The 24,086-nt window shown below is 65.5% G+C and overlaps 1 protein-coding gene across 2 annotated transcripts; it reads right to left on the bottom strand.

Moving 5' to 3' along the window:
* Positions 1 to 249: 249 nt before the first annotated feature.
* LOC138758237 (battenin-like) lies at positions 250 to 24,083 on the bottom strand. Of its 2 annotated transcripts, none has more exons than XM_069926876.1 (6): positions 21,920 to 24,083; positions 17,396 to 17,422; positions 16,989 to 17,025; positions 16,128 to 16,221; positions 15,376 to 15,483; positions 250 to 1,003 (listed from the first exon to the last, which is right to left on the bottom strand). In XM_069926876.1, the coding sequence occupies exons 1-6, from the start codon at positions 21,957 to 21,959 to the stop codon at positions 947 to 949; spliced, it is 363 nt and encodes a 120-aa protein (XP_069782977.1). In that variant the 5' UTR covers positions 21,960 to 24,083; the 3' UTR covers positions 250 to 946. The 2 variants fall into 2 exon arrangements, with proteins under 2 accessions (XP_069782977.1, XP_069782976.1); XM_069926875.1 differs by lacking the exon at positions 250 to 1,003 and adding an exon at positions 12,564 to 12,703 and having other exon boundaries at positions 21,920 to 24,076.
* Positions 24,084 to 24,086: the final 3 nt, after the last annotated feature.

Raw genomic sequence — 24,086 nt, 5'->3', positions numbered from 1 at the left:
ACGAAACTGGGTTTCAGCTGAATAAGCCATACCCGAGGTTGATAGGACCAAAAGGGAGGCAAGTGAAGTCCCACTGCATTAACTGCCGCTGCTGCAATTGTGTCCATGGTAACTGTAGATTCAAGCTTCAGATGAATTTTGCAGTCAGGGTCACCAATTGTAGCAACTACTTTGGTAGAGCGACTAAATCAACACATGTACACTGGGTTAGTCAACTCAAAACTGTTTATTTGAGCTTTACCTGCTTCTTTTATATCTCTTCCAACCCAGGCTCCATAGGATGGGGTGGTGACGTCACTGTGTGTTTGTTGCCTATCTACAGACCTGGCAGGTTTAAATTAAATACAGTGGGTGCCCCACGCCCTCTAGAAGGAGGCGTAGCAAACCAACAGCATGCAGCACCGTGTGTGTATGGTCCATTAACCAGGTGAGTATCTAGCGGTCCAGCTTGCGGCTCCATGCATTTGCTGAAGAGTGGTGCCAACGACGGTTCGTGATACCACGCTGTGTGCCCCCTTGACCCGCTACACATGATTAATTTTGTTCAAACATAAGATCCTAATACATTTATCAGGATTTATAGCAGGTCCACCATCACTCAATATGTCATGACGTCACTGGTAGAAGGTAGAACAGTCCTAACCCCGGGGATGGCTCCTTGCAAGTCTGAAAGTATGTAGTGTCCCAGTTAAGAGTGGTCAAGTGTGAAAAGCCAAACCCCTATTCCTATCCCGGGACACTGAACAGCTAAATTAGAGGGATTTAGTGGGCTAGTGAGGGGACTGGAGGGGGGGGGTTACAGAAACAGGAAGAGGTGTAGGGGACAGGAAAGGTAACACAGACAGGGAGGAGTGTAGGGGATCAGAGGGGGTGACAAAGACAGGGAAGAATGTAGGAGACCGGAGGGGGTTAAAGAGACATGGAACTCACGGTTGGAAGTGTGCAGTCAGTGAAAGGAAGGTGTATTCACCCAATCCTGAGGATATGCTGGCGAACACCACTCCTGGGGAGAAAGAAAATTAAATAACTGGGAGGGCAAGAGGAGGATCGGGGTGGGGGAGGGAGGGAAGTGCAAGGGGAGAGCGGGAGATCATTGGGAGAGATAACTGGGAGAGAGATCGGGGGGGGGAAGGAGATATCGGTGGGGGAGTATGGGGGTTTCTTACCGAGGAGACTCATCCACGTTGCAATGGAGAAGGAGATGACAAGAAAACTGGTTATAGCTGAGAGACAGCAAAGAGCACCCGGTAACTGTAGGGAGAGAGGAAGATTGAGGAGGGGGGGAAAGGACCAGACAAGGGAGTAGAAGGAGAAAGAGGAGAGGCCAGGGAGAAAGGGGGAGTGCAAGAGGGGAGGGAGGGAGAAGCGAGGAGAGGGAGGGAGACATGAGGGGGGAGGGAGGGGGCAGGAGGGGGGGAGGGAGGGGTAAGTGAGGGAGAGGGAGAGTGGGGAGAGAGTAAGGAAAGGGGGTGTGAGGGGAGAGAGGGAGAGTGGAGGGAGTGGGGAAGGAGGGGAGGGGAAGGAGGGGAGGAGAGGGGGCGAAGAAGGGGGGAGTGGGGGGAGAGTGTGTGAGAGTGGGGGTCGCGCGGGGGAGGGCGGGGTCGGGCGGGGGGAGGGAGGGGTCGGGCGGGGGAAGAGCGACGGGCGGGGTCGGGCGGGGGGAGGGAGGGGTCGGGCGGGGAAGAGCGACGGGCGGGGTCGGGCGGGGGGAGGGAGGGGTCGGGCGGGGGGAGGGCGGGGGTCGGGCGGGGGTCGGGCGGGGGTCGCGCGGGGGTGGGGGTCGGGCGGGGGGAGGGCGAGGGTCGCGCGAAGTCGCGCGGGGGGAGGGCGAGGGTCGCGCGAAGTCGCGCGGGGGGAGGGCGAGGGTCGCGCGAAGTCGCGCGGGGGGAGGGCGAGGGTCGCGCGGGGGGAGGGCGAGGGTCGCGCGGGGGGAGGGCGAGGGTCGCGCGGGGGGAGGGCGAGGGTCGCGCGGGGGGAGGGCGAGGGTCGCGCGAAGTCGCGCAGGGGGAAGGGCGAGGGTCGCGCGAAGTCGCGCGGGGGGAGGGCGAGGGTCGCGCGAAGTCCACGCGGGGGGAGGGCGAGGGTCGCGCGAAGTCGCGCGGGGGGAGGGCGAGGATCGCGCGAGGGTCGCGCGGGTGCAGGGCGGGGGGGGTCGCGCGGGGGAGGGCGGGGTCGCGCGGGGGAGGGCGGGGTCGCGCGGGGGAGGGCGGGGTCGCGCGGGGGAGGGCGGGGTCGCGCGGGGGAGGGCGGGGTCGCGCGGGGGAGGGCGGGGTCGCGCGGGGAGGGCGGGGTCGCGCGGGGGAGGGCGGGGTCGCGCGGGGGAGGGCGGGGTCGCGCGGGGGAGGGCGGGGGCGCGCGGGGGAGGGCGGGGGCGCGCGGGGGAGGGCGGGGGGAGGCGGGGGTCGCGCGGGGGGAGGGCGGGGGTCGCGCGGGGGGAGGGCGGGGGTCGCGCGAAGTCGCGCGGGGGGGAGGGCGAGGGTCGCGCGGGGGGAGGGAGGGGGGGTCGCGCGGTCGGGGTCGCGGGGTCGGGGTCGCGCGGTCGGGGTCGCGGGGTCGGGGTCGCGCGGTCGGGGTCGCGCGGTCGGGGGTCGCGCGGTCGGGGTCGCGCGGTCGGGGTCGCGCGGTCGGGGTCGCGCGGTCGGGGTCGCGCGGTCGGGGTCGCGCGGTCGGGGTCGCGCGGTCGGGGTCGCGCGGGGGGAGGGCGGGGTCGCGCGGGGGGAGGGCGGGGTCGCGCGGGGGGAGGGCGGGGTCGCGCGGGGGGAGGGCGGGGTCGCGCGGGGTCGCGCGGGGGGAGGGCGGGGTCGCGCGGGGGGAGGGCGGGGTCGCGCGGGGGGAGGGCGGGGTCGCGCGGGGGGAGGGCGGGGTCGCGCGGGGGGAGGGCGGGGTCGCGCGGGGGGGAGGGCGGGGTCGCGCGGGGGAGGGCGGGGTCGCGCGGGGGGAGGGCGGGGTCGCGCGGGGGGAGGGCGGGGTCGCGCGGGGGGAGGGCGGGGTCGCGCGGGGGGAGGGCGGGGTCGCGCGGGGGGAGGGCGGGGTCGCGCGGGGGGGAGGGCGGGGTCGCGCGGGGGGAGGGCGGGGTCGCGCGGGGGGAGGGCGGGGTCGCGCGGGGTAGGGCGGGGGCGCGCGGGGGGAGGGCGGGGGCGCGCGGGGGGAGGGCGGGGGCGCGCGGGGGGAGGGCGGGGGCGCGCGGGGGGAGGGCGGGGGCGCGCGGGGGGACGGCGGGGGCGCGCGGGGGGACGGCGGGGGCGCGCGGGGGGCGTGATGGGGAGGGGGGGCGTGATGGGGAGGGGGGGCGTGATGGGGAGGGGGGGGCGTGATGGGGAGGGGGGGGCGTGATGGGGAGGGGGGGCGTGATGGGGAGGGGGGGCGTGATGGGGAGGGGGGGCGTGATGGGGAGGGGGGGCGTGATGGGGAGGGGGGGCGTGATGGGAGGGGGGGCGTGATGGGGAGGGGGGGCGTGATGGGGAGGGGGGGCGTGATGGGGAGGGGGTGCGTGATGGGGAGGGGGTGCGTGATGGGGAGGTGGGGCGTGATGGGGAGGGGGGGCGTGATGGGGAGGGGCGGCGTGATGGGGAGGGGGGGCGTGATGGGGAGGGGGGGCGTGATGGGGAGGGGGGGGCGTGATGGGGAGGGGGGGCGTGATGGGGAGGGGGGGCGTGATGGGGAGGGGGGGCGTGATGGGGAGGTGGGGCGTGATGGGGAGGGGGGGCGTGATGGGGAGGGGGGGCGATGGGGAGGGGGGGCGATGGGGAGGGGGGGCGATGGGGAGGGGGGGCGATGGGGAGGGGGTGCGATGGGGAGGGGGTGCGATGGGGAGGGGGTGCGATGGGGAGGGGGTGCGATGGGGAGGGGGTGCGATGGGGAGGGGGTGCGATGGGGAGGGGGTGCGATGGGGAGGGGGTGCGATGGGGAGGGGGTGCGATGGGGAGGGGGTGCGATGGGGAGGGTGGGCGCGATGGGGAGGGGGGGCGCGATGGGGAGGGGGGGCGCGATGGGGAGGGGGGGCGCGATGGGGAGGTGGGGCGCGATGGGGAGGTGGGGCGCGATGGGGAGGGGGGGCGCGATGGGGAGGGGGGGCGCGATGGGGAGGGGGGGCGCGATGGGGAGGGGGGGCGCGATGGGGAGGGGGGGCGCGATGGGGAGGGGGGGCGCGATGGGGAGGGGGGGCGCGATGGGGAGGGGGGGCGCGATGGGGAGGGGGGGCGCGATGGGGAGGGGGGGCGCGATGGGGAGGGGGGGCGCGATGGGGAGGGGGGGCGCGATGGGGAGGGGGGGCGCGATGGGGAGGGGGGGCGCGATGGGGAGGGGGGGCGCGATGGGGAGGGGGGGCGCGATGGGGAGGGGGGGCGATGGGGAGGGGGTGCGATGGGGAGGGGGTGCGATGGGGAGGGGGTGCGATGGGGAGGGGGTGCGATGGGGAGGGGGTGCGATGGGGAGGGGGTGCGATGGGGAGGGGGTGCGATGGGGAGGGGGTGCGATGGGGAGGGGGTGCGATGGGGAGGGGGTGCGATGGGGAGGGGGTGCGATGGGGAGGGGGTGCGATGGGAGGTGGTGCGATGGGGAGGGGGTGCGATGGGGAGGGGGTGCGATGGGGAGGGGGTGCGATGGGGAGGGGGTGCGATGGGGAGGGGGTGCGATGGGGAGGGGGTGCGATGGGGAGGGGGTGCGATGGGGAGGGGGTGCGATGGGGAGGGGGTGCGATGGGGAGGGGGTGCGATGGGGAGAGGGGTGCGATGGGGAGAGGGGGTGCGATGGGGAGAGGGGGTGCGATGGGGAAGGGGGGTGCGATGGGGAAGGTGTGATGGGGAAGGGTGTGTGATGGGGAAGGGTGTGTGATGGGGAAGGGTGTGTGATGGGGAAGGGGGTGTGATGGGGAAGGGGGTGTGATGGGGAAGGGGGTGTGATGGGGAAAGGGGTGTGATGGGAAGGTGTGATGGGGAGGGTGTGATGGGGAAGGGGGTGTGAAGGGGAAGGGGGTGTGATGGGGAAGGGGGTGTGATGGGGAAGGGGGTGTGATGGGGAAGGGGGTGTGATGGGGAAGGGGGTGTGATGGGGAAGGGGGTGTGATGGGGAAGGGGGTGTGAAGGGGAAGGGGGTGTGATGGGGAAGGGGGTGTGATGGGGAAGGGGGTGTGATGGGGAGGGGGTGCGATGGGGCAGTGGGGGTGCGATGGGGCAGGGGGGCGCGATGGGGTGGGTTGCAGACTCACCCATAGGGAAAGAGGTGAATGACAAAGGGGCTACAGAATTTGATCAGCACAGTGGGGAGAATGTCAGCCAGGAAGATCGCCTAGGAGTGGGCAGGTACGTGCATGGGTAAGTGGGCAGGGGGGGTGCGATGGGGCAGGGGGGGTGCGTTGGGGCAGGGGGGGTGCGATGGGGCAGGGGGGCGCGATGGGGCAGGGGGGCGCGATGGGGCAGGGGGGCGCGATGGGGCAGGGGGGCGCGATGGGGCAGGGGGGCGCGATGGGGCAGGGGGGCGCGATGGGGCAGGGGGGCGCGATGGGGCAGGGGGGCGCGATGGGGCAGGGGGGTGCGATGGGGAGAGGGGGTGCGATGGGGAGAGGGGGTGCGATGGGGAAGGGGGGTGCGATGGGGAAGGTGTGATGGGGAAGGGTGTGTGATGGGGAAGGGTGTGTGATGGGGAAGGGTGTGTGATGGGGAAGGGGGTGTGTTGGGGAAGGGGGTGTGATGGGGAAGGGGGTGTGATGGGGAAAGGGGTGTGATGGGGAAGGTGTGATGGGGAGGGTGTGATGGGGAAGGGGGTGTGAAGGGGAAGGGGGTGTGATGGGGAAGGGGGTGTGATGGGGAAGGGGGTGTGATGGGGAAGGGGGTGTGATGGGGAAGGGGGTGTGATGGGGAAGGGGGTGTGATGGGGAAGGGGGTGTGAAGGGGAAGGGGGTGTGATGGGGAAGGGGGTGTGATGGGGAAGGGGGTGTGATGGGGAGGGGGTGCGATGGGGCAGTGGGGGTGCGATGGGGCAGGGGGGCGCGATGGGGTGGGTTGCAGACTCACCCATAGGGAAAGAGGTGAATGACAAAGGGGCTACAGAATTTGATCAGCACAGTGGGGAGAATGTCAGCCAGGAAGATCGCCTAGGAGTGGGCAGGTACGTGCATGGGTAAGTGGGCAGGGGGGTGCGATGGGGCAGGGGGGGTGCGTTGGGGCAGGGGGGGTGCGATGGGGCAGGGGGGCGCGATGGGGCAGGGGGGCGCGATGGGGCAGGGGGGCGCGATGGGGCAGGGGGGCGCGATGGGGCAGGGGGGCGCGATGGGGCAGGGGGGCGCGATGGGGCGGGGGGGCGCGATGGGGCGGGGGGGCGCGATGGGGCGGGGGGGGCGCGATGGGGCGGGGGGGCGCGATGGGGCGGGGGGGGCGCGATGGGGCGGGGGGGCGCGATGGGGCGGGGGGGCGCGATGGGGAGGGGGGGCGCGATGGGGAGGGGGGGCGCGATGGGGAGGGGGGGCGCGATGGGGAGGGGGGGCGCGATGGGGAGGGGGGCGCGATGGGGAGGGGGGGCGCGATGGGGAGGGGGGGCGCGATGGGGAGGGGGGGCGCGATGGGGAGGGGGGGCGCGATGGGGAGGGGGGGCGCGATGGGGAGGGGGGGCGCGATGGGGAGGGGGGGCGCGATGGGGAGGGGGGGCGCGATGGGGAGGGGGGGCGCGATGGGGAGGGGGGGCGCGATGGGGAGGGGGGGCGCGATGGGGAGGGGGGGGCGCGATGGGGAGGGGGGGCGCGATGGGGAGGGGGGCGCGATGGGGAGGGGGGGCGCGATGGGGAGGGGGGCGCGATGGGGAGGGGGGGCGCGATGGGGAGGGGGGGCGCGATGGGGAGGGGGGGCGCGATGGGGAGGGGGGCGCGATGGGGAGGGGGGGCGCGATGGGGAGGGGGGCGCGATGGGGAGGGGGGCGCGATGGGGAGGGGGGGCGCGATGGGGAGGGGGGGAGCGATGGGGAGGGGGGGAGCGATGGGGAGGGGGGGCGCGATGGGGAGGGGGGCGCGATGGGGAGGGGGGGCGCGATGGGGAGGGGGGGCGCGATGGGGAGGGGGGGCGCGATGGGGAGGGGGGCGCGATGAGGAGGGGGGGCGCGATGGGGAGGGGGGCGATGGGGAGGGGGGCGATGGGGAGGGGGGCGATGGGGAGGGGGGGCGATGGGGAGGGGGTGCGATGGGGAGGGGGTGCGATGGGGAGGGGGTGCGATGGGGAGGGGGTGCGATGGGGAGGGGGTGCGTGATGGGGAGGGGGGGCGTGATGGGGAGGGGGGGCGTGATGGGGAGGGGGGGCGTGATGGGGAGGGGGGGCGTGATGGGGAGGGGGGGCGTGATGGGGAGGGGGGGCGATGGGGAGGGGGGGCGATGGGGAGGGGGTGCGATGGGGAGGGGGTGCGATGGGGAGGGGGTGCGATGGGGAGGGGGGGCGTGATGGGGAGGGGGGGCGTGATGGGGAGGGGGGGCGTGATGGGGAGGGGGGGCGTGATGGGGAGGGGGGGCGTGATGGGGAGGGGGGCGTGATGGGGAGGGGGGGCGTGATGGGGAGGGGGGGCGTGATGGGGAGGGGGGGCGTGATGGGGAGGGGGGGCGTGATGGGGAGGGGGGGCGTGATGGGGAGGGGGGGCGTGATGGGGAGGGGGGGCGTGATGGGGAGGGGGGGCGTGATGGGGAGGGGGTGCGTGATGGGGAGGGGGGGCGTGATGGGGAGGGGGGCGTGATGGGGAGGGGGGGCGTGATGGGGAGGGGGGGCGTGATGGGAGGGGGGGCGTGATGGGGAGGGGGGGCGATGGGGAGGGGGGGCGATGGGGAGGGGGTGCGATGGGGAGGGGGTGCGATGGGGAGGGGGTGCGATGGGGAGGGGGTGCGATGGGGAGGGGGTGCGATGGGGAGGGGGTGCGATGGGGAGGGGGTGCGATGGGGAGGGGGTGCGATGGGGAGGGGGTGCGATGGGGAGGGGGTGCGATGGGGAGGGGGTGCGAAGGGGAGGGGGTGCGAAGGGGAGGGGGTGCGATGGGGAGGGGGTGCGATGGGGAGGGGGTGCGATGGGGAGGGGGTGCGATGGGGAGGGGGTGCGATGGGGAGGGGGTGCGATGGGGAGGGGGTGCGATGGGGAGGGGGTGCGATGGGGAGGGGGGTGCGATGGGGAGGGGGTGCGATGGGGAGGGGGTGCGATGGGGAGGGGGTGCGATGGGGAGGGGGTGCGATGGGGAGGGGGTGCGATGGGGAGAGGGGTGCGATGGGGAGAGGGGGTGCGATGGGGAGAGGGGGTGCGATGGGAAGGGGGGTGCGATGGGGAAGGTGTGATGGGGAAGGTGTGTGATGGGGAAGGGTGTGTGATGGGGAAGGGGTGTGATGGGGAAGGGGGTGTGATGGGGAAGGGGGTGTGATGGGGAAAGGGGGTGTGATGGGGAAGGTGTGATGGGGAGGGTGTGATGGGGAAGGGGGTGTGAAGGGGAAGGGGGTGTGATGGGAAGGGGGTGTGATGGGGAAGGGGGTGTGATGGGGAAGGGGGTGTGATGGGGAAGGGGGTGTGAAGGGGAAGGGGGTGTGAAGGGGAAGGGGGTGTGATGGGAAGGGGGTGTGATGGGGAAGGGGCTGTGATGGGGAAGGGGCTGTGATGGGGAAGGGGCTGTGATGGGGAAGGGGGTGCGATGGGGAGGGAGTGCGATGGGGAGGGGGTGCGATGGGGAGGGGGGTGTGATGGGGAGGGAGTGCGATGGGGAGGGGGTGCGATGGGGAGGGGTGCGATGGGGCAGTGGGGGTGCGATGGGGCAGGGGGGCGCGATGGGGTGGGGTGCAGACTCACCCATAGGGAAAGAGGTGAATGACAAAGGGGCTACAGAATTTGATCAGCACAGTGGGGAGAATGTCAGCCAGGAAGATCGCCTAGGAGTGGGCAGGTACGTGCATGGGTAAGTGGGCAGGGGGGGTGCGATGGGGCAGGGGGGTGCGTTGGGGCAGGGGGGGTGCGATGGGGCAGGGGGGCGCGATGGGGCAGGGGGGCGCGATGGGGCAGGGGGGCGCGATGGGGCAGGGGGGCGCGATGGGGCAGGGGGGCGCGATGGGGCAGGGGGCGCGATGGGGCAGGGGGGCGCGATGGGGCAGGGGGGCGCGATGGGGCAGGGGGGCGCGATGGGGCAGGGGGGCGCGATGGGGCAGGGGGGCGCGATGGGGCAGGAGGGGGGCGCGATGGGGCAGGGGGGCGCGATGGGGCAGGGGGGCGCGATGGGGCAGGGGGGCGCGATGGGGCAGGGGGGCGCGATGGGGCAGGGGGGCGCGATGGGGCAGGGGGGCGCGATGGGGCAGGGGGGCGCGATGGGGCAGGGGGGCGCGATGGGGCAGGGGGGCGCGATGGGGCAGGGGGGCGCGATGGGGCAGGGGGGCGCGATGGGGCAGGGGGGCGCGATGGGGCAGGGGGGCGCGATGGGGCAGGGGGGCGCGATGGGGCAGGGGGGCGCGATGGGGCAGGGGGGCGCGATGGGGCAGGGGGGCGCGATGGGGCGGGGGGGCGCGATGGGGCGGGGGGGCGCGATGGGGCGGGGGGGCGCGATGGGGCGGGGGGGCGCGATGGGGCGGGGGGGCGCGATGGGGCGGGGGGGCGCGATGGGGCGGGGGGGCGCGATGGGGCGGGGGGGCGCGATGGGGGGGGCGGGGGGGGGCGCGATGGGGCGGGGGGGCGCGATGGGGCGGGGGGGCGCGATGGGGCGGGGGGGCGCGATGGGGCGGGGGGGGCGCGATGGGGCGGGGGGGCGCGATGGGGCGGGGGGGGCGCGATGGGGCGGGGGGGCGCGATGGGGCGGGGGGGCGCGATGGGGCGGGGGGGCGCGATGGGGCGGGGGGGCGCGATGGGCGGGGGGGCGCGATGGGGCGGGGGGGCGCGATGGGGCGGGGGGGCGCGATGGGGCGGGGGGGCGCGATGGGGCGGGGGGGCGCGATGGGGCGGGGGGGCGCGATGGGGCGGGGGGGCGCGATGGGGCGGGGGGGCGCGATGGGGCGGGGGGCGCGATGGGGCGGGGGGGCGCGATGGGGCGGGGGGGCGCGATGGGGCGGGGGGGCGCGATGGGGCGGGGGGCGCGATGGGGCGGGGGGGCGCGATGGGGAGGGGGGGCGCGATGGGGAGGGGGGGCGCGATGGGGAGGGGGGGCGCGATGGGAGGGGGGGCGCGATGGGGAGGGGGGCGCGATGGGGAGGGGGGGCGCGATGGGGAGGGGGGGCGCGATGGGGAGGGGGGGCGCGATGGGGAGGGGGGGCGCGATGGGGAGGGGGGGCGCGATGGGAGGGGGGGCGCGATGGGGAGGGGGGGCGCGATGGGGAGGGGGGGCGCGATGGGGAGGGGGGGCGCGATGGGGAGGGGGGGCGCGATGGGGAGGGGGGGCGCGATGGGGAGGGGGGGCGCGATGGGGAGGGGGGGCGCGATGGGGAGGGGGGGCGCGATGGGGAGGGGGGGCGCGATGGGGAGGGGGGCGCGATGGGGAGGGGGGCGCGATGGGGAGGGGGGGCGCGATGGGGAGGGGGGGCGCGATGGGGAGGGGGGGCGCGATGGGGAGGGGGGGCGCGATGGGGAGGGGGGGCGCGATGGGGAGGGGGGGCGCGATGGGGAGGGGGGGCGATGGGGAGGGGGGGCGATGGGGAGGGGGGGCGATGGGGAGGGGGGCGATGGGGAGGGGGTGCGATGGGGAGGGGGTGCGATGGGGAGGGGGTGCGATGGGGAGGGGGTGCGATGGGGAGGGGGTGCGATGGGGAGGGGGTGCGATGGGGAGGGGGTGCGATGGGGAGGGGGTGCGATGGGGAGGGGGTGCGATGGGGAGGGGGTGCGATGGGGAGGGGGTGCGATGGGGAGGGGGTGCGATGGGGAGGGGGTGCGATGGGGAGGGGGTGCGATGGGGAGGGGGTGCGATGGGGAGGGGGTGCGATGGGGAGGGGGTGCGATGGGGAGGGGGTGCGATGGGGAGGGGGTGCGATGGGGAGGGGGTGCGATGGGGAGGGGGTGCGATGGGGAGGGGGTGCGATGGGGAGGGGGGGCGCGATGGGGAGGGGGGGCGTGATGGGGAGGGGGGGCGTGATGGGGAGGGGGGGCGTGATGGGGAGGGGGGGCGTGATGGGGAGGGGGGGCGTGATGGGGAGGGGGGGCGTGATGGGGAGGGGGGCGTGATGGGGAGGGGGGGGCGTGATGGGGAGGGGGGGCGTGATGGGGAGGGGGGGCGTGATGGGGAGGGGGGGCGTGATGGGGAGGGGGGGCGTGATGGGGAAGGTGTGATGGGGAAGGGTGTGTGATGGGGAAGGGTGTGTGATGGGGAAGGGTGTGTGATGGGGAAGGGTGTGTGATGGGGAAGGGGGTGTGATGGGGAAGGGGGTGTGATGGGGAAGGGGGTGTGATGGGGAAAGGGGTGTGATGGGGAAGGTGTGATGGGGAGGGTGTGATGGGGAAGGGGGTGTGAAGGGGAAGGGGGTGTGATGGGAAGGGGTGTGATGGGGAAGGGGGTGTGATGGGGAAGGGGGTGTGATGGGGAAAGGGGTGCTGATGGGGAAGGTGTGATGGGGAGGGTGTGATGGGGAAGGGGGTGTGAAGGGGAAGGGGGTGTGATGGGGAAGGGGGTGTGATGGGGAAGGGGGTGTGATGGGGAAGGGGGTGTGATGGGGAAGGGGGTGTGAAGGGGAAGGGGGTGTGAAGGGGAAGGGGGTGTGATGGGGAAGGGGGTGTGATGGGGAAGGGGCTGTGATGGGGAAGGGGCTGTGATGGGGAAGGGGCTGTGATGGGGAAGGGGGTGCGATGGGGAGGGAGTGCGATGGGGAGGGGGTGCGATGGGGAGGGGGTGCGATGGGGAGGGGGTGCGATGGGGAGGGGGTGCGATGGGGAGGGGGTGCGATGGGGAGGGGGTGCGATGGGGAGGGGGTGCGATGGGGAGGGGGTGCGATGGGGAGGGGGTGCGATGGGGAGGGGTGCGATGGGGAGGGGGTGCGATGGGGAGGGGGTGCGATGGGGAGAGGGTGCGATGGGGAGAGGGGTGCGATGGGGAGAGGGGGTGCGATGGGGAGAGGGGGTGCGATGGGGAAGGGGGGTGCGATGGGGAAGGTGTGATGGGGAAGGGTGTGTGATGGGGAAGGGTGTGTGATGGGGAAGGGTGTGTGATGGGGAAGGGTGTGTGATGGGGAAGGGGGTGTGATGGGGAAGGGGGTGTGATGGGGAAGGGGGTGTGATGGGGAAAGGGGTGTGATGGGGAAGGTGTGATGGGGAGGGTGTGATGGGGAAGGGGGTGTGAAGGGGAAGGGGGTGTGATGGGGAAGGGGGTGTGATGGGGAAGGGGGTGTGATGGGGAAGGGGGTGTGATGGGGAAGGGGGTGTGATGGGGAAGGGGGTGTGAAGGGGAAGGGGGTGTGAAGGGGAAGGGGGTGTGATGGGGAAGGGGTGTGATGGGGAAGGGGCTGTGATGGGGAAGGGGCTGTGATGGGGAAGGGGGTGCGATGGGGAGGGAGTGCGATGGGGAGGGGGTGCGATGGGGAGGGGGGTGCGATGGGGAGGGAGTGCGATGGGGAGGGGGTGCGATGGGGAGGGGGTGCGATGGGGAGGGGGTGCGATGGGGCAGTGGGGGTGCGATGGGGCAGGGGGGCGCGATGGGGTGGGGTGCAGACTCACCCATAGGGAAAGAGGTGAATGACAAAGGGGCTACAGAATTTGATCAGCAGAGTGGGGAGAATGTCAGCCAGGAGGATCGCCTAGGAGTGGGCAGGTACGTGCATGGGTAAGTGGGCAGGGGGGGTGCGATGGGGAAGGTGTGATGGGGAAGGGTGTGTGAAGGGGAAGGGGGTGTGATGGGGAAGGGGGTGTGATGGGGAAGGGGGTGTGATGGGGAAAGGGGTGTGATGGGGAAAGGGGTGTGATGGGGAAGGTGTGATGGGGAGGGTGTGATGGGGAAGGGGGTGTGATGGGGAAGGGGGTGTGATGGGGAAGGGGGTGTGATGGGGAAGGGGGTGTGATGGGGAAGGGGGTGTGATGGGGAAGGGGGTGTGATGGGGAAGGGGGTGTGATGGGGAAGGGGGTGTGATGGGGAAGGGGGTGTGATGGGGAAGGGGGTGTGATGGGGAAGGGGGTGTGAAGGGGAAGGGGGTGTGATGGGGAAGGGGGTGTGATGGGGAAGGGGGTGTGATGGGGAAGGGGGTGTGATGGGGAAGGGGGTGTGATGGGGAAGGGGGTGTGATGGGGAAGGGGGTGTGATGGGGAAGGGGGTGTGATGGGGAAGGGGGTGTGATGGGGAAGGGGGTGTGATGGGGAAGGGGGTGTGATGGGGAAGGGGGTGTGAAGGGGAAGGGGGTGTGATGGGGAAGGGGGTGTGATGGGGAAGGGGGTGTGATGGGGAAGGGGTTGTGATGGGGAAGGGGGTGTGATGGGGAAGGGGGTGTGATGGGGAAGGGGGTGTGATGGGGAAGGGGGTGTGATGGGGAAGGGGGTGTGATGGGGAAGGGGGTGTGAAGGGGAAGGGGGTGTGAAGGGGAAGGGGGTGTGATGGGGAAGGGGGTGTGATGGGGAAGGGGGTGTGATGGGGAAGGGGGTGTGATGGGGAAGGGGGTGTGAAGGGGAAGGGGGTGTGATGGGGAAGGGGGTGTGATGGGGAAGGGGGTGTGATGGGGAAGGGGGTGTGATGGGGAAGGGGGTGTGATGGGGAAGGGGGTGTGATGGGGAAGGGGGTGTGAAGGGGAAGGGGGTGTGATGGGGAAGGGGGTGTGATGGGGAAGGGGGTGTGAAGGGGAAGGGGGTGTGAAGGGGAAGGGGGTGTGATGGGGAAGGGGGTGTGATGGGGAAGGGGGTGTGATGGGGAAGGGGGTGTGATGGGGAAGGGGGTGTGATGGGGAAGGGGGTGTGATGGGGAAGGGGGTGTGATGGGGAAGGGGGTGTGATGGGGAAGGGGGTGTGATGGGGAAGGGGGTGTGATGGGGAAGGGGGTGTGATGGGGAAGGGGGTGTGAAGGGGAAGGGGGTGTGAAGGGGAAGGGGGTGTGAAGGGGAAGGGGGTGTGATGGGGAAGGGGGTGTGATGGGGAAGGGGGTGTGAAGGGGAAGGGGGTGTGATGGGGAAGGGGGTGTGATGGGGAAGGGGGTGTGATGGGGAAGGGGGTGTGATGGGGAAGGGGGTGTGATGGGGAAGGGGGTGTGATGGGGAAGGGGGTGTGATGGGGAAGGGGGTGTGATGGGGAAGGGGGTGTGATGGGGAAGGGGGTGTGAAGGGGAAGGGGGTGTGAAGGGGAAGGGGGTGTGATGGGGAAGGGGGTGTGATGGGGAAGGGGGTGTGATGGGGAAGGGGGTGTGATGGGGAAGGGGGTGTGATGGGGAAGGGGGTGTGATGGGGAAGGGGGTGTGAAGGGGAAGGGGGTGTGAAGGGGAAGGGGGTGTGATGGGGAAGGGGGTGTGATGGGGAAGGGGGTGTGATGGGGAAGGGGGTGTGATGGGGAAGGGGGTGTGATGGGGAAGGGGGTGTGAAGGGGAAGGGGGTGTGATGGGGAAGGGGGTGTGATGTGGAAGGGGGTGTGATGGGGAAGGGGGTGTGAAGGGGAAGGGGGTATGGGGAAGGGGGTGTGATGGGGAAGGGGGTGTGATGGGGAAGGGGGTGTGATGGGGAAGGGGGTGCGATGGGGAAGGGGGTGCGATGGGGAAGGGGGTGTGATGGGGAAGGGGGTGTGATGGGGAAGGGGGTGTGATGGGGAAGGGGGTGTGATGGGGAAGGGGGTGTGATGGGGAAGGGGGTGTGATGGGGAAGGGGGTGTGATGGGGAAGGGGGTGTGATGGGGAAGGGGGTGTGAAGGGGAAGGGGGTGTGATGGGGAAGGGGGTGTGATGGGGAAGGGGGTGTGATGGGGAAGGGGGTGTGATGGGGAAGGGGGTGTGATGGGGAAGGGGGTGTGATGGGGAAGGGGGTGTGATGGGGAAGGGGGTGTGATGGGGAAGGGGGTGTGATGGGGAAGGGGGTGTGTTGGGGAAGGGGGTGTGATGGGGAAGGGGGTGTGATGGGGAAGGGGGTGTGATGGGGAAGGGGGTGTGATGGGGAAGGGGGTGTGATGGGGAAGGGGGTGTGAAGGGGAAGGGGGTGTGATGGGGAAGGGGGTGTGATGGGGAAGGGGGTGTGATGGGGAAGGGGGTGTGAAGGGGAAGGGGGTGTGAAGGGGAAGGGGGTGTGAAGGGGAAGGGGGTGTGAAGGGGAGGGTTTGAGGAGGAGTGGAGGGGAAAGTGTTGTCACTGATTAATTACCTGATCACTCCATGACAACCCACCACCCTCCTCTCGCGTTTTCTCTCCCATGGGAGAATGATGCGACCCTGCACCTCCCCACTGACACACCCACCTCTCTCCTCGTCCACTTTCACCCCTCATTCAACACCACCCACTTCCCCCCACTCACCGCTGTCGAGAGAGGGCTACAGTCAAATCTTCCATCTCTGCTCTCATTCCCATATTCAGGACCCCCTCCAAGGTGATCGGAGAACTCGGTGGCATTGGGAGGCAGAATCTGTGGAGGGATAGGGAGGAAGAGGAAGAGTGAGGAGGAGAGTGCCTCCACAACCAGGGGGTGCGACAGGTGGGGCTTCTCTCTCCCTGGAGAAAGAATGGGCTGGTGCGATCTGGAAGTACCTCCACATCAAACACAAAAGCCTGGTCAGCGGGGCTATCGAGGGGGCAAAATTGAGCTTTCCCACCAGCCACTATCCCTCAAAACCCGTCCCACCAACTGTGGTCCAACCTGCTTTACAACCCTCCCCTGGATCTCTCCCCTCTACAACACTCCCCCAGATCCTTCCCCTCTACAACACCCCCCCAGATCCTTCCCCTCTACAATACCACCCCGATCCCTCCCCTCTACCACACCCTCCCAATCCCTCCCCTACAACACCCCCCCAGATCCCTCTGCTCCACAATCCTTCCCCGGATCCCTCTGTTCCACAACACTCCCCTGGATCCCTCCGCTCCACAGCACTCCCCCGGACCCCTCCACTCCACAACACTCCCCTGGATCCCTCCGCTCTACAACACTCGCCTGGATGGATAGCAAGTGGGCAAGTGGTCACATGGATTTGATGGTGAGAAGGAGGTCAACTTGTATGTTGCGTCCCACCCAGAAGTGAGGGAATTAAGGAAGCTGAATCTCGGACCTACCTCACTCGAACTGTTGGAGTCCTGCTTCGAGAGGATGTCATGGGCAGCACTGAGCATTATTACGTAGGAAAAGTTATTACAGAGACCAAGGATCCTGGTGGGAAAAGAGGAGGGGGATGTGGAAAGGGGGGTGGGGGAGAATGGAGAGGGGAGAGAGAGAAATGGGGGTGGAGAAGAGGGGAATGATAGGACAAGGGGAGATATCAAACATAGTGAAGCTCCCTCTCCCCCTGTCCCATCACACACTCCCAAGGTGAGACAGAATGAAGCTCCTTCTCCCCCCGTCCAGTCACATACTCCCGGGGTGGGACACAAAGTGAATCTCTCTCTCTTCCCGTCCTGTCACACACTCCCAGGGTGGGAGACAGAGTGAAGCTCCCTCTCCCCCCGTCCCATCACACACTCCAGGGGTGAGACAGAATGAAGCTCCTTCTCCCCCCGTCCAGTCACATACTCCTGGGGTGGGACACAAAGTGAATCTCTCTTCCCGTCCTGTCACACACTCCCAGGGTGGGAGACAGAGTGAAGCTCCCTCTCCCCCCGTCCCATCACACACTCCAGGGGTGGGACAGAGTGAAGCTCCCTCTCCCCCATCCTGTCACACACTCCCAGGGTGGGACACAGAGTGAAAATCCTACTCCCCCTGTTCTGTCACACATTCTCAGGGCGGGACATAGAGTGAACCCCCTTTCTCCCTGTCCCATCACACACTCCCGGGATGGGACACAGAGTGAAGCTCCCTCTACCCCCGTCCCGTCACACACTCACGGGGTGAGACACAGAGAGAAGGTCCCTCTCCCCCCCGGCCCATCACATACTCCCAGGGTGGGACACAGTGAAGCTCTCTCTCCCCTGTTTTACCAGAATCCACTCAGGTTTCTCCACCGTATTCTTTGATCTGGGAAATAAAAACAGAAATCATAATATATGAATCATGAACAGAGTCGCTGGGGTGGGAGGAGGGGCCAACAAGGCAGGAGAGCGAGAGGGGTGAGGGGAGTAGGGGAGAGGGGAGGGCTGGTTGTAGGGGGAGGGAAGAGGGAAAGGGGGATGAGAAAGGGGGTGCTGGGAAGGGGGTGCTGGGAAAGAGGGGGTGGGAAAGGGGGTGGAAAAGGGGGTGGGAAAGAGGGGGGTGGGAAAGAGGGGGGTGAGAAAGAGGGGGGTGAGAAAGAGGGGGGTGAGAAAGGGGGGGTGGGAAAGGGGGGGTGGGAAAGGGGGGGGTGGGAAAGAGGGGGGGTGGGAAAGGGGGGGTGGGAGGGAGCACTCACCCTGTGCATTGTGGGTTGCCGTCACATCTGAGGGAGGTGAGAAAGAGGTGAGGGAGGAGAAAGAGGTGGGGGAGTCAGTGTGAGGACACATCACAGTTCATCATCCCTCCCTCCCATACCCCCTGCCCCTTCCCTTCCCCCACTCCTTTTCCCCCTCCTCACCTCTCCCCTCAACTGCTCATCACCCCCTCCCTCAACACTTCCCTCACCTCTCCCCTCAACCCCATCCCTCACCTCCCCCCTCAAAACCCCCCTGTAGTGAACTAGTAACTCACTACTGGTGTAATTCTCCAAGGACTGTCTCCTCCCCCCACATATCCTGATATAAACCCAGGACCCCCGCCAAAACCCTAGTTCAGTCCACAGACGATGCGTGCCATTCTTACTGAATAAAAGCATGTTTATACTCTCTCTCTCTCTCTCTGGTCCCGAGCTCTCGGCTGCGCTGCAATTTTATTCATAAAATAAAGGATGGAAGCCCTGTTGAAGCCCGCGATGCTCCTCGGTCCCCGGAAGAGTTTGCATACTGGCTGAAGTGTTTCCAAATGTACCCGTCGGCCATGCATGAGATCTACTCAATGGATGAGCTCAAGAGATTGGCACTCCTCTCTCACGTTGGGCCTAAAGGATTAACAATCATCAGGGACTGTACAGTTGGCCATCGAAAGTCTGAAGGCATGTGACACGAGGTTCCAGGCGAGGCATCAGCTCAAACAGAAGCAGCGGCCTGGTGAGTCCATGGAGGACTGTGTCCTCATCCTATGAGCACTCGCGAGAAACTGCGGCCCGAGAACAGGTGGACGAGTAAATCCGGGACGCTCTGGCCATTGGGGTGCATTCCAAATACACTCGGCAGCGGTTGCTGGAGAAAGGCAGTTTGTCACTGCCTGACAACGTACTGCTGGCCAAGTCACTGGAGATGGTCCAACAGGGGGATGACAATTTGAAAGGCGGCAGCTCCCTTCATGAGGTTCTGAGTCCCAGAGCAACACCACACGCTGCATCGGCTCTGATGGCGGTGGCCTCGGGCGCTAAGGAATGCTTCTTCTGCGGTCGGCAGAACCACCCAAGAACTTGGTGTCCAGCTAAAGACTCCATCTGCTCCAGTTGTGGTAAGAAGGGGCACTGGGTGAAGGTCTGCAGGGCGAGGGGGAGCACTGAGAGGTCCAATGTGTGCGCGACCCCTGACGGGGCGACTGAGGCGAGCCCGAAACCCAAACCCCTGGCCTTCCTGCGGGGCCGCATGGCGAGAGCAGCGACACGGAAAACCCAGTGACCATCCTGCCACGTTTCAAAACCGGTGCCATCTTCATCCGACAAGGATGGAACGCGGCCATTTTGCAGCGGCGTGTGGGGTCTCCACCATCTTGCCGGCTTTCAAAATTAGCGCTGACTACAACGGAAGAAGAAAGAGGAGGAGGGCGGTGATCTTGCCACACCTCATGGACCCCACCATCTTGCCCGCATGAGGATTCGAACGGGGGGAGCGACTCCAGCGAGGTAAAGGACTGCATTTCCAGAGTCCTGGAGGCGATGGTGTTGGACCAGGAGATACTACACCAACTGAACAATTCCATGATGAAGGTGTGGGTTAACAGGCGTGAACTGAAGTGTCTAATTGACTCTGGCTTGACTGAGAGCTTCATAGACGCAGAGACAGTCCAAAACCTCAATCTCAAAGTGTATCCCGCTAATTATCATATTTATTTAGCATCCTACACGCAGTCTGTAAATATTCAAGAACATTGAGTGGTTCATTTATCTTTACAGGAAGGGATGTATGTACTTGAAAATTCTGATGCCATTTGCTGTCCCTCCCCATTGAATATAGATCCACCTCCTCTGTTCCCCAACCTGAATGCTGCTTGCGGACCAATTTCTACAAAAAGCAGATGCTTTTTGGACAGAGGACCAGGCATTCATCAAGGCTGAGACACAGCGACTGCTTGATGAGAACATTATCGAGCACAGTACCAGCCCATGCACAGGTGGTTGTCATAAAGGGAAGAAAAGTCCAGGCTAGTAATTGATTGTAGTCAAACTATTAATCATTTTACACTCCTGGACGCATACTCCCTCCCTCATATTTCGGACATGGTGAACGAAATTGCTCAGTATAAGGTTTATTTGACCATCAACCTTAAAGCTGCTTACCACCAGTTGCCAATCCGTTCCGAGGAGTGTCCCTTTTGAGGCTAACGGGAGACTCTATCAGTTCTGGAGGGTTCCTTTTGGTATCACAATTGGGGTCTCAATCTTCCAGAGACAGATGGACCAAATGGTGGACGAATTTAAGTTGAAGGCCACCTTCCCCACCTCAACAGCGTTACCATTTGTGGCCACACTCTGGAGGACCATGACGCCAACTTCCAGAACTTTCTCCACGCAGCTAAAGCCTGGAACCTCCCTCACAACACCAGTAAGTGCATGTTCAGGGCTAGACGCCTAGCCATCTGGCTACGTGGTGGAGAATGGCATCATTGGCCCCGACTCCAAAAGGATGTTCCCCCTGTTAGAACTCCAAATCCTGAGGACCATGAGGGCTTTGAGGAGGTGCCTGGGCTTCTTCTCATATTTCTCACAATGGGTCCCTCAATGTGCTGACAAGGTTCATCCCCTCCTAAAAACCACTTCTTTTCCACTGACAACAGCTTTCAACTAAGTCAAAAGCCATATTGTGAAGGCCACCATGCACGAGGTGGACGAGAATGTACCTTTCCAGGTGGAAAGTGATGCTTCAGACCTAGCCCTGGCTGCGACCCTTAATCAGATGGGCAGGCCTGTTGCATTTTTTTCCAGGACCTTACAAAGCCACGAGCTTCAGAATCCATCAGTGGAGAAAGAGGCACAAACCCATTGTAGAGGCCATCAGGCACTGGAGGCACAACCCAGTGGGTAGGAAATTCACCCTCCTCACAGACCAGCGATCGGTGGCATTTATGTTCAACAACACAAAACGGGAAAAATGAAAACTGGTAAAATCACTCGGTGGAGGATCGAATTCTCCACCTACAACTACAACATAGTTCTCCACCAACCTGGTTCCTTCAATGAGCCTCCAGATGCCCTGTCCAGAGGAACCTGTGCCTCTGCACACACCAGCCAGTTGTGGTCACTGCACAATGAGCTCTGCCTCCCAGGCATGGCTCATTTTGTCAAGGCGTGCAATTTACCCTACTCGATTGAGGATGACCGGTAAACAATCAGGTCCTTCCAGGTCTGCGCTGAGTGCAAGCCGCACTTCTACTGTCCCAGAAAGACGCACCTGATAAAGGCATCCCAGCCCTTTGAACGGCTCAGTGCCGATTTCAAGGGTCCACTCCCCTCCACAAATGGGAATGTGTACTTCCTCAAATCATCGATGAGTAGTCTCATTTCCTGTTTGCCATTGCCGGCCCAGACACATCCACACCGTCCATCACTAGGGCCCTAGATTCTATTTTCGCCTTGTTCAGGTATCACAGCTATATTCATAGCGACCGGAGCTCAAGATTTATGAGCGAAGAGCTATGCCAGTTACTGCTGGTAAAGGGCATTGCATCCAGCAGGATGACCAGCAACAATCCCTGGGGGAATGGACAGGTTTAGAAGGAGAATGCTAGGGTTTGGATGGTCGTAAAATTGGCCCTCCAGTCCAAAGGACGTCCTACCCATGGCACTCCCCTCCATTAGGTTGCTACTCTGCACTGCAACCAACGCAACTTCTCACGAGCTGATGTTTTCATTCAAGACCACCCTACTGGCTTGGCTTACAGCACCAGGACCAGTGCTGCCTCAAAAGCACATGAGGTGGATCAAAACCGATTTCCCCCTCCCCGGTCGAGAGAGTGCACCTACTCCATGCCAACTCGAGGCATACCCGGATGGCAGGGAGGACACTACCAGGGATCTGGCACCTGCCGGAACTGAGGGCCCATCACCTCAAGGGGGCCAGAACTCAAGGTTTCTGGAGAAACGCCAAGGGGCTCAGGTGAGCTGTCGCAGGAAGAGGCTCCAGACACCCCTCAACCAGAGCCAGATCACCCACGTCCCGAGTCCCCGAAACCACAGGAGGGTGAGGAAGCCCAGGGCCAGCCAACACTGTGGTGCTCTGCCCACATTTCCAGACCACCTGTCAGGTTGAACTTGTAAATATTGTAAAAAAAAATTTGACTCTCCAATGTCCTCTGTCCTCATCCACAGACTTCATTTAAAAAGGAAAGGGTGAATGTAGTGAACTGGGAATACACTACTGATGTGATGTTCAAAGGACTGGCTCCTCCCCGACTCCACCACCACAAATTCCAAAAAACCCGAGACCCCCACCAAAAACCCCAGTTCAGTCCACAGACTATGTGTGCTATTCTCATTGAATAAAAGCATGTTGTACTCTTTCTGGTCTTGAGTGCTCTCTGTCGCGCAACACCCCCTCCACCCCTTCATCACCTTCACCTTCACCTCCCCCTCCCCCTCGCCCCCCCAACCCGTCCCTCACCTCCCCCTCACCACTCCCTCTCCTCCCCCTCCACCCCTCCCCCACCATACCATTAGACTCTGCTGGAAACCCCCCTCCAGGGGCTTCCATGACCTCCCAGAGCTCCAGGGCCAGCTCCTCTCTGACCCCACTTCCGGGATTCCACTCAATCCAACATTCCGCCTTTGAACTGCCAGCATCAAAGATGGCCGGCCCTACCCGCGGCCAGTAGTAAAGATAGCTGATGCGTCTCCACCGCCAGCACCAAAGATGGCTGCCGGGCGGACGCCACGCTCGAAGCTATCGCAGTGACCTCCCGTTCTCAGCGCCGCCCAGCTGACCGCCGTGCAACTAGCAACCCTGTGGCAGCGCTGGCGCCATCTTGAAGATAGGGCCCTGAAGTGAAAGGAGGGGCTTTGTGGAGCTTAGCAGCATGGAAGAGTTGGAAGCTCGCTTTTTGATCTTGTGACCATTCAGAAGGGATAGGTTGTGGGTCCTCTTGGCCTCAGAACAATTGAGGGGGTAGAGGGAGGGCCCTGTTAACCTCAGGACCATTGAGAGGGACTGATGGAGGGCTGTGAGTCTGATGGGTGATGGCGAAAGTACTTTTGGCATCAGGACCATTGAGGGGGTAGGTAGATGGGGGGCTGTTAGGATCATTGAGGGAGTAGATGGGGGCTGTTAGGACCATTGAGGGGGTAGATGAGGGTAGTTAGACTGGACCATTGAGGGGGTAGATGGGGGGCAGTTAGGCAGGACTATTGAGGGGGTAGATGGCTGCTGTTTGGACCATTGAGGGAGTAGATGGGGGACTGAGGATCATTGAGGGAGTAGATGTGGGGCTGTTAGGACCATTGAGGGGGTAGATGAGGGTAGTTAGACTGGACCATTGAGGGGGTAGATGGAGGGCTGTTAGGACCATTGAGGGGGTGGATGGGGGGCAGTTAGGCAGGACTATTGAGGGGGTAGATGGCTGCTGTTTGGACCATTGAGGGAGTAGATGGGGGACTGAGGATCATTGAGGGAGTAGATGTGGGGCTGTTAGGACCATTGAGGGGGTAGATGAGGGTAGTTAGACTGGACCATTGAGGGGGTAGATGGGGGGCAGTTAGGCAGGACTATTGAGGGGGTAGATGGCTGCTGTTTGGACCATTGAGGGAGTAGATGGGGGACTGAGGATCATTGAGGGAGTAGATGTGGGGCTGTTAGGACCATTGAGGGGGTAGATGAGGGTAGTTAGACTGGACCATTGAGGGGGTAGATGGGGGCTGTTGGAGAAGAACACTCTGAGTACAGGTAGTGTCCTTTTGACCATAGGACAATTGAGGGGGGTCGGAGGGAAGACCACCTTTGACCTCAGGACCATTGAAGGGGAAGATGGAGTGCTTTTAGACCTCAGGATGCTTGAGGCTGGAGAAAGGAGGCTTGTTTAGACCTCTGGACACTTGAAGACAGACAAGGGGGCTCCTTTAGACCTTGGGACCCTTGATGGTGGAGAAGAGGGCTCGTTCAGACATCGAGGCTTGAGAACAGAGAAGGAGGTTTTTTTAGACAGGACCCTTGAGCACAGAGAAGGGGGTTTGTTTAGATCTCAGGACCCTTGAGGGTGGGGAAGAGGTTCATTTGGACCTCAGGAGAAGGGATTAGTTTTGACCTCAGGACATGAGGGTGGAGAAGGGGTCTCGTTTAGACATCAGGATCATTGAAGGTGGAGAAGGGGGTTTGTTTAGACCTCCAGACCCTTGAGGATGGAGAAGGGGTTCATTTAGACCTCAGAACGCTTAAAGGTGGAGAAAGGTGGTTTGTTTAAATGTCAGGACCCTTGTGGGTGGAGGTGGGGGTTCGTTTAGACCTCAGGGCCCTTGAGAGCAGAGAATGGGGTTCGTTTAGACCTCAGGACACGAGGATGGAGAAGGCAGTTCGTTTAGACCTCAGGACCCTTGAGAGTAGAGAAAGGGGGTTCATTTAGACCAGGACCCTTGAGAGTGGAGAAAGGGGGTTCTTTAGATCTCAGGACCCCTGAGGACGGAGAAAGGGGATACATTTCAACCTCAGGACCCTTGAGGATAGAGAAAGGGGGTTTGTTTAGTCCAGGATGCTTGAGGGCAGAAGCGGGTTCATTTAGGCCTCAGGACCCTTGAGAGCAGAGAAGGGGGATAGTTTAGACCTTAGGACCTTTGAGGGTGGAGAAAGGGGGTTCATTTTGATCTTAGGACCTGACTTGCGATCTGGGGTTTT

Source organism: Narcine bancroftii, chromosome 3 (assembly GCF_036971445.1).
Source record: "Narcine bancroftii isolate sNarBan1 chromosome 3, sNarBan1.hap1, whole genome shotgun sequence".
Lineage (NCBI taxonomy): Eukaryota > Metazoa > Chordata > Chondrichthyes > Torpediniformes > Narcinidae > Narcine > Narcine bancroftii.
The sequence above is the reverse complement of the archived record's forward strand: the minus strand, read 5'-3'. Positions and strand labels throughout refer to the sequence as shown.

Coding starts and splice junctions, on each gene's coding strand:
- LOC138758237 (XM_069926875.1), bottom strand. CDS start 21,959: ATGGAAGCCCCTGGAGGGGGGTTTCCAGCAGAGTCTAATG. Junction 17,026..17,395: donor GGCAACCCACAATGCACAGG/GTGAGTGCTCCC, acceptor TTTATTTCCCAG/ATCAAAGAATACGGTGGAGA. Junction 12,704..15,375: donor GTAGCCCTCTCTCGACAGCG/GTGAGTGGGGGG, acceptor GCCCACTCCTAG/GCGATCCTCCTGGCTGACAT.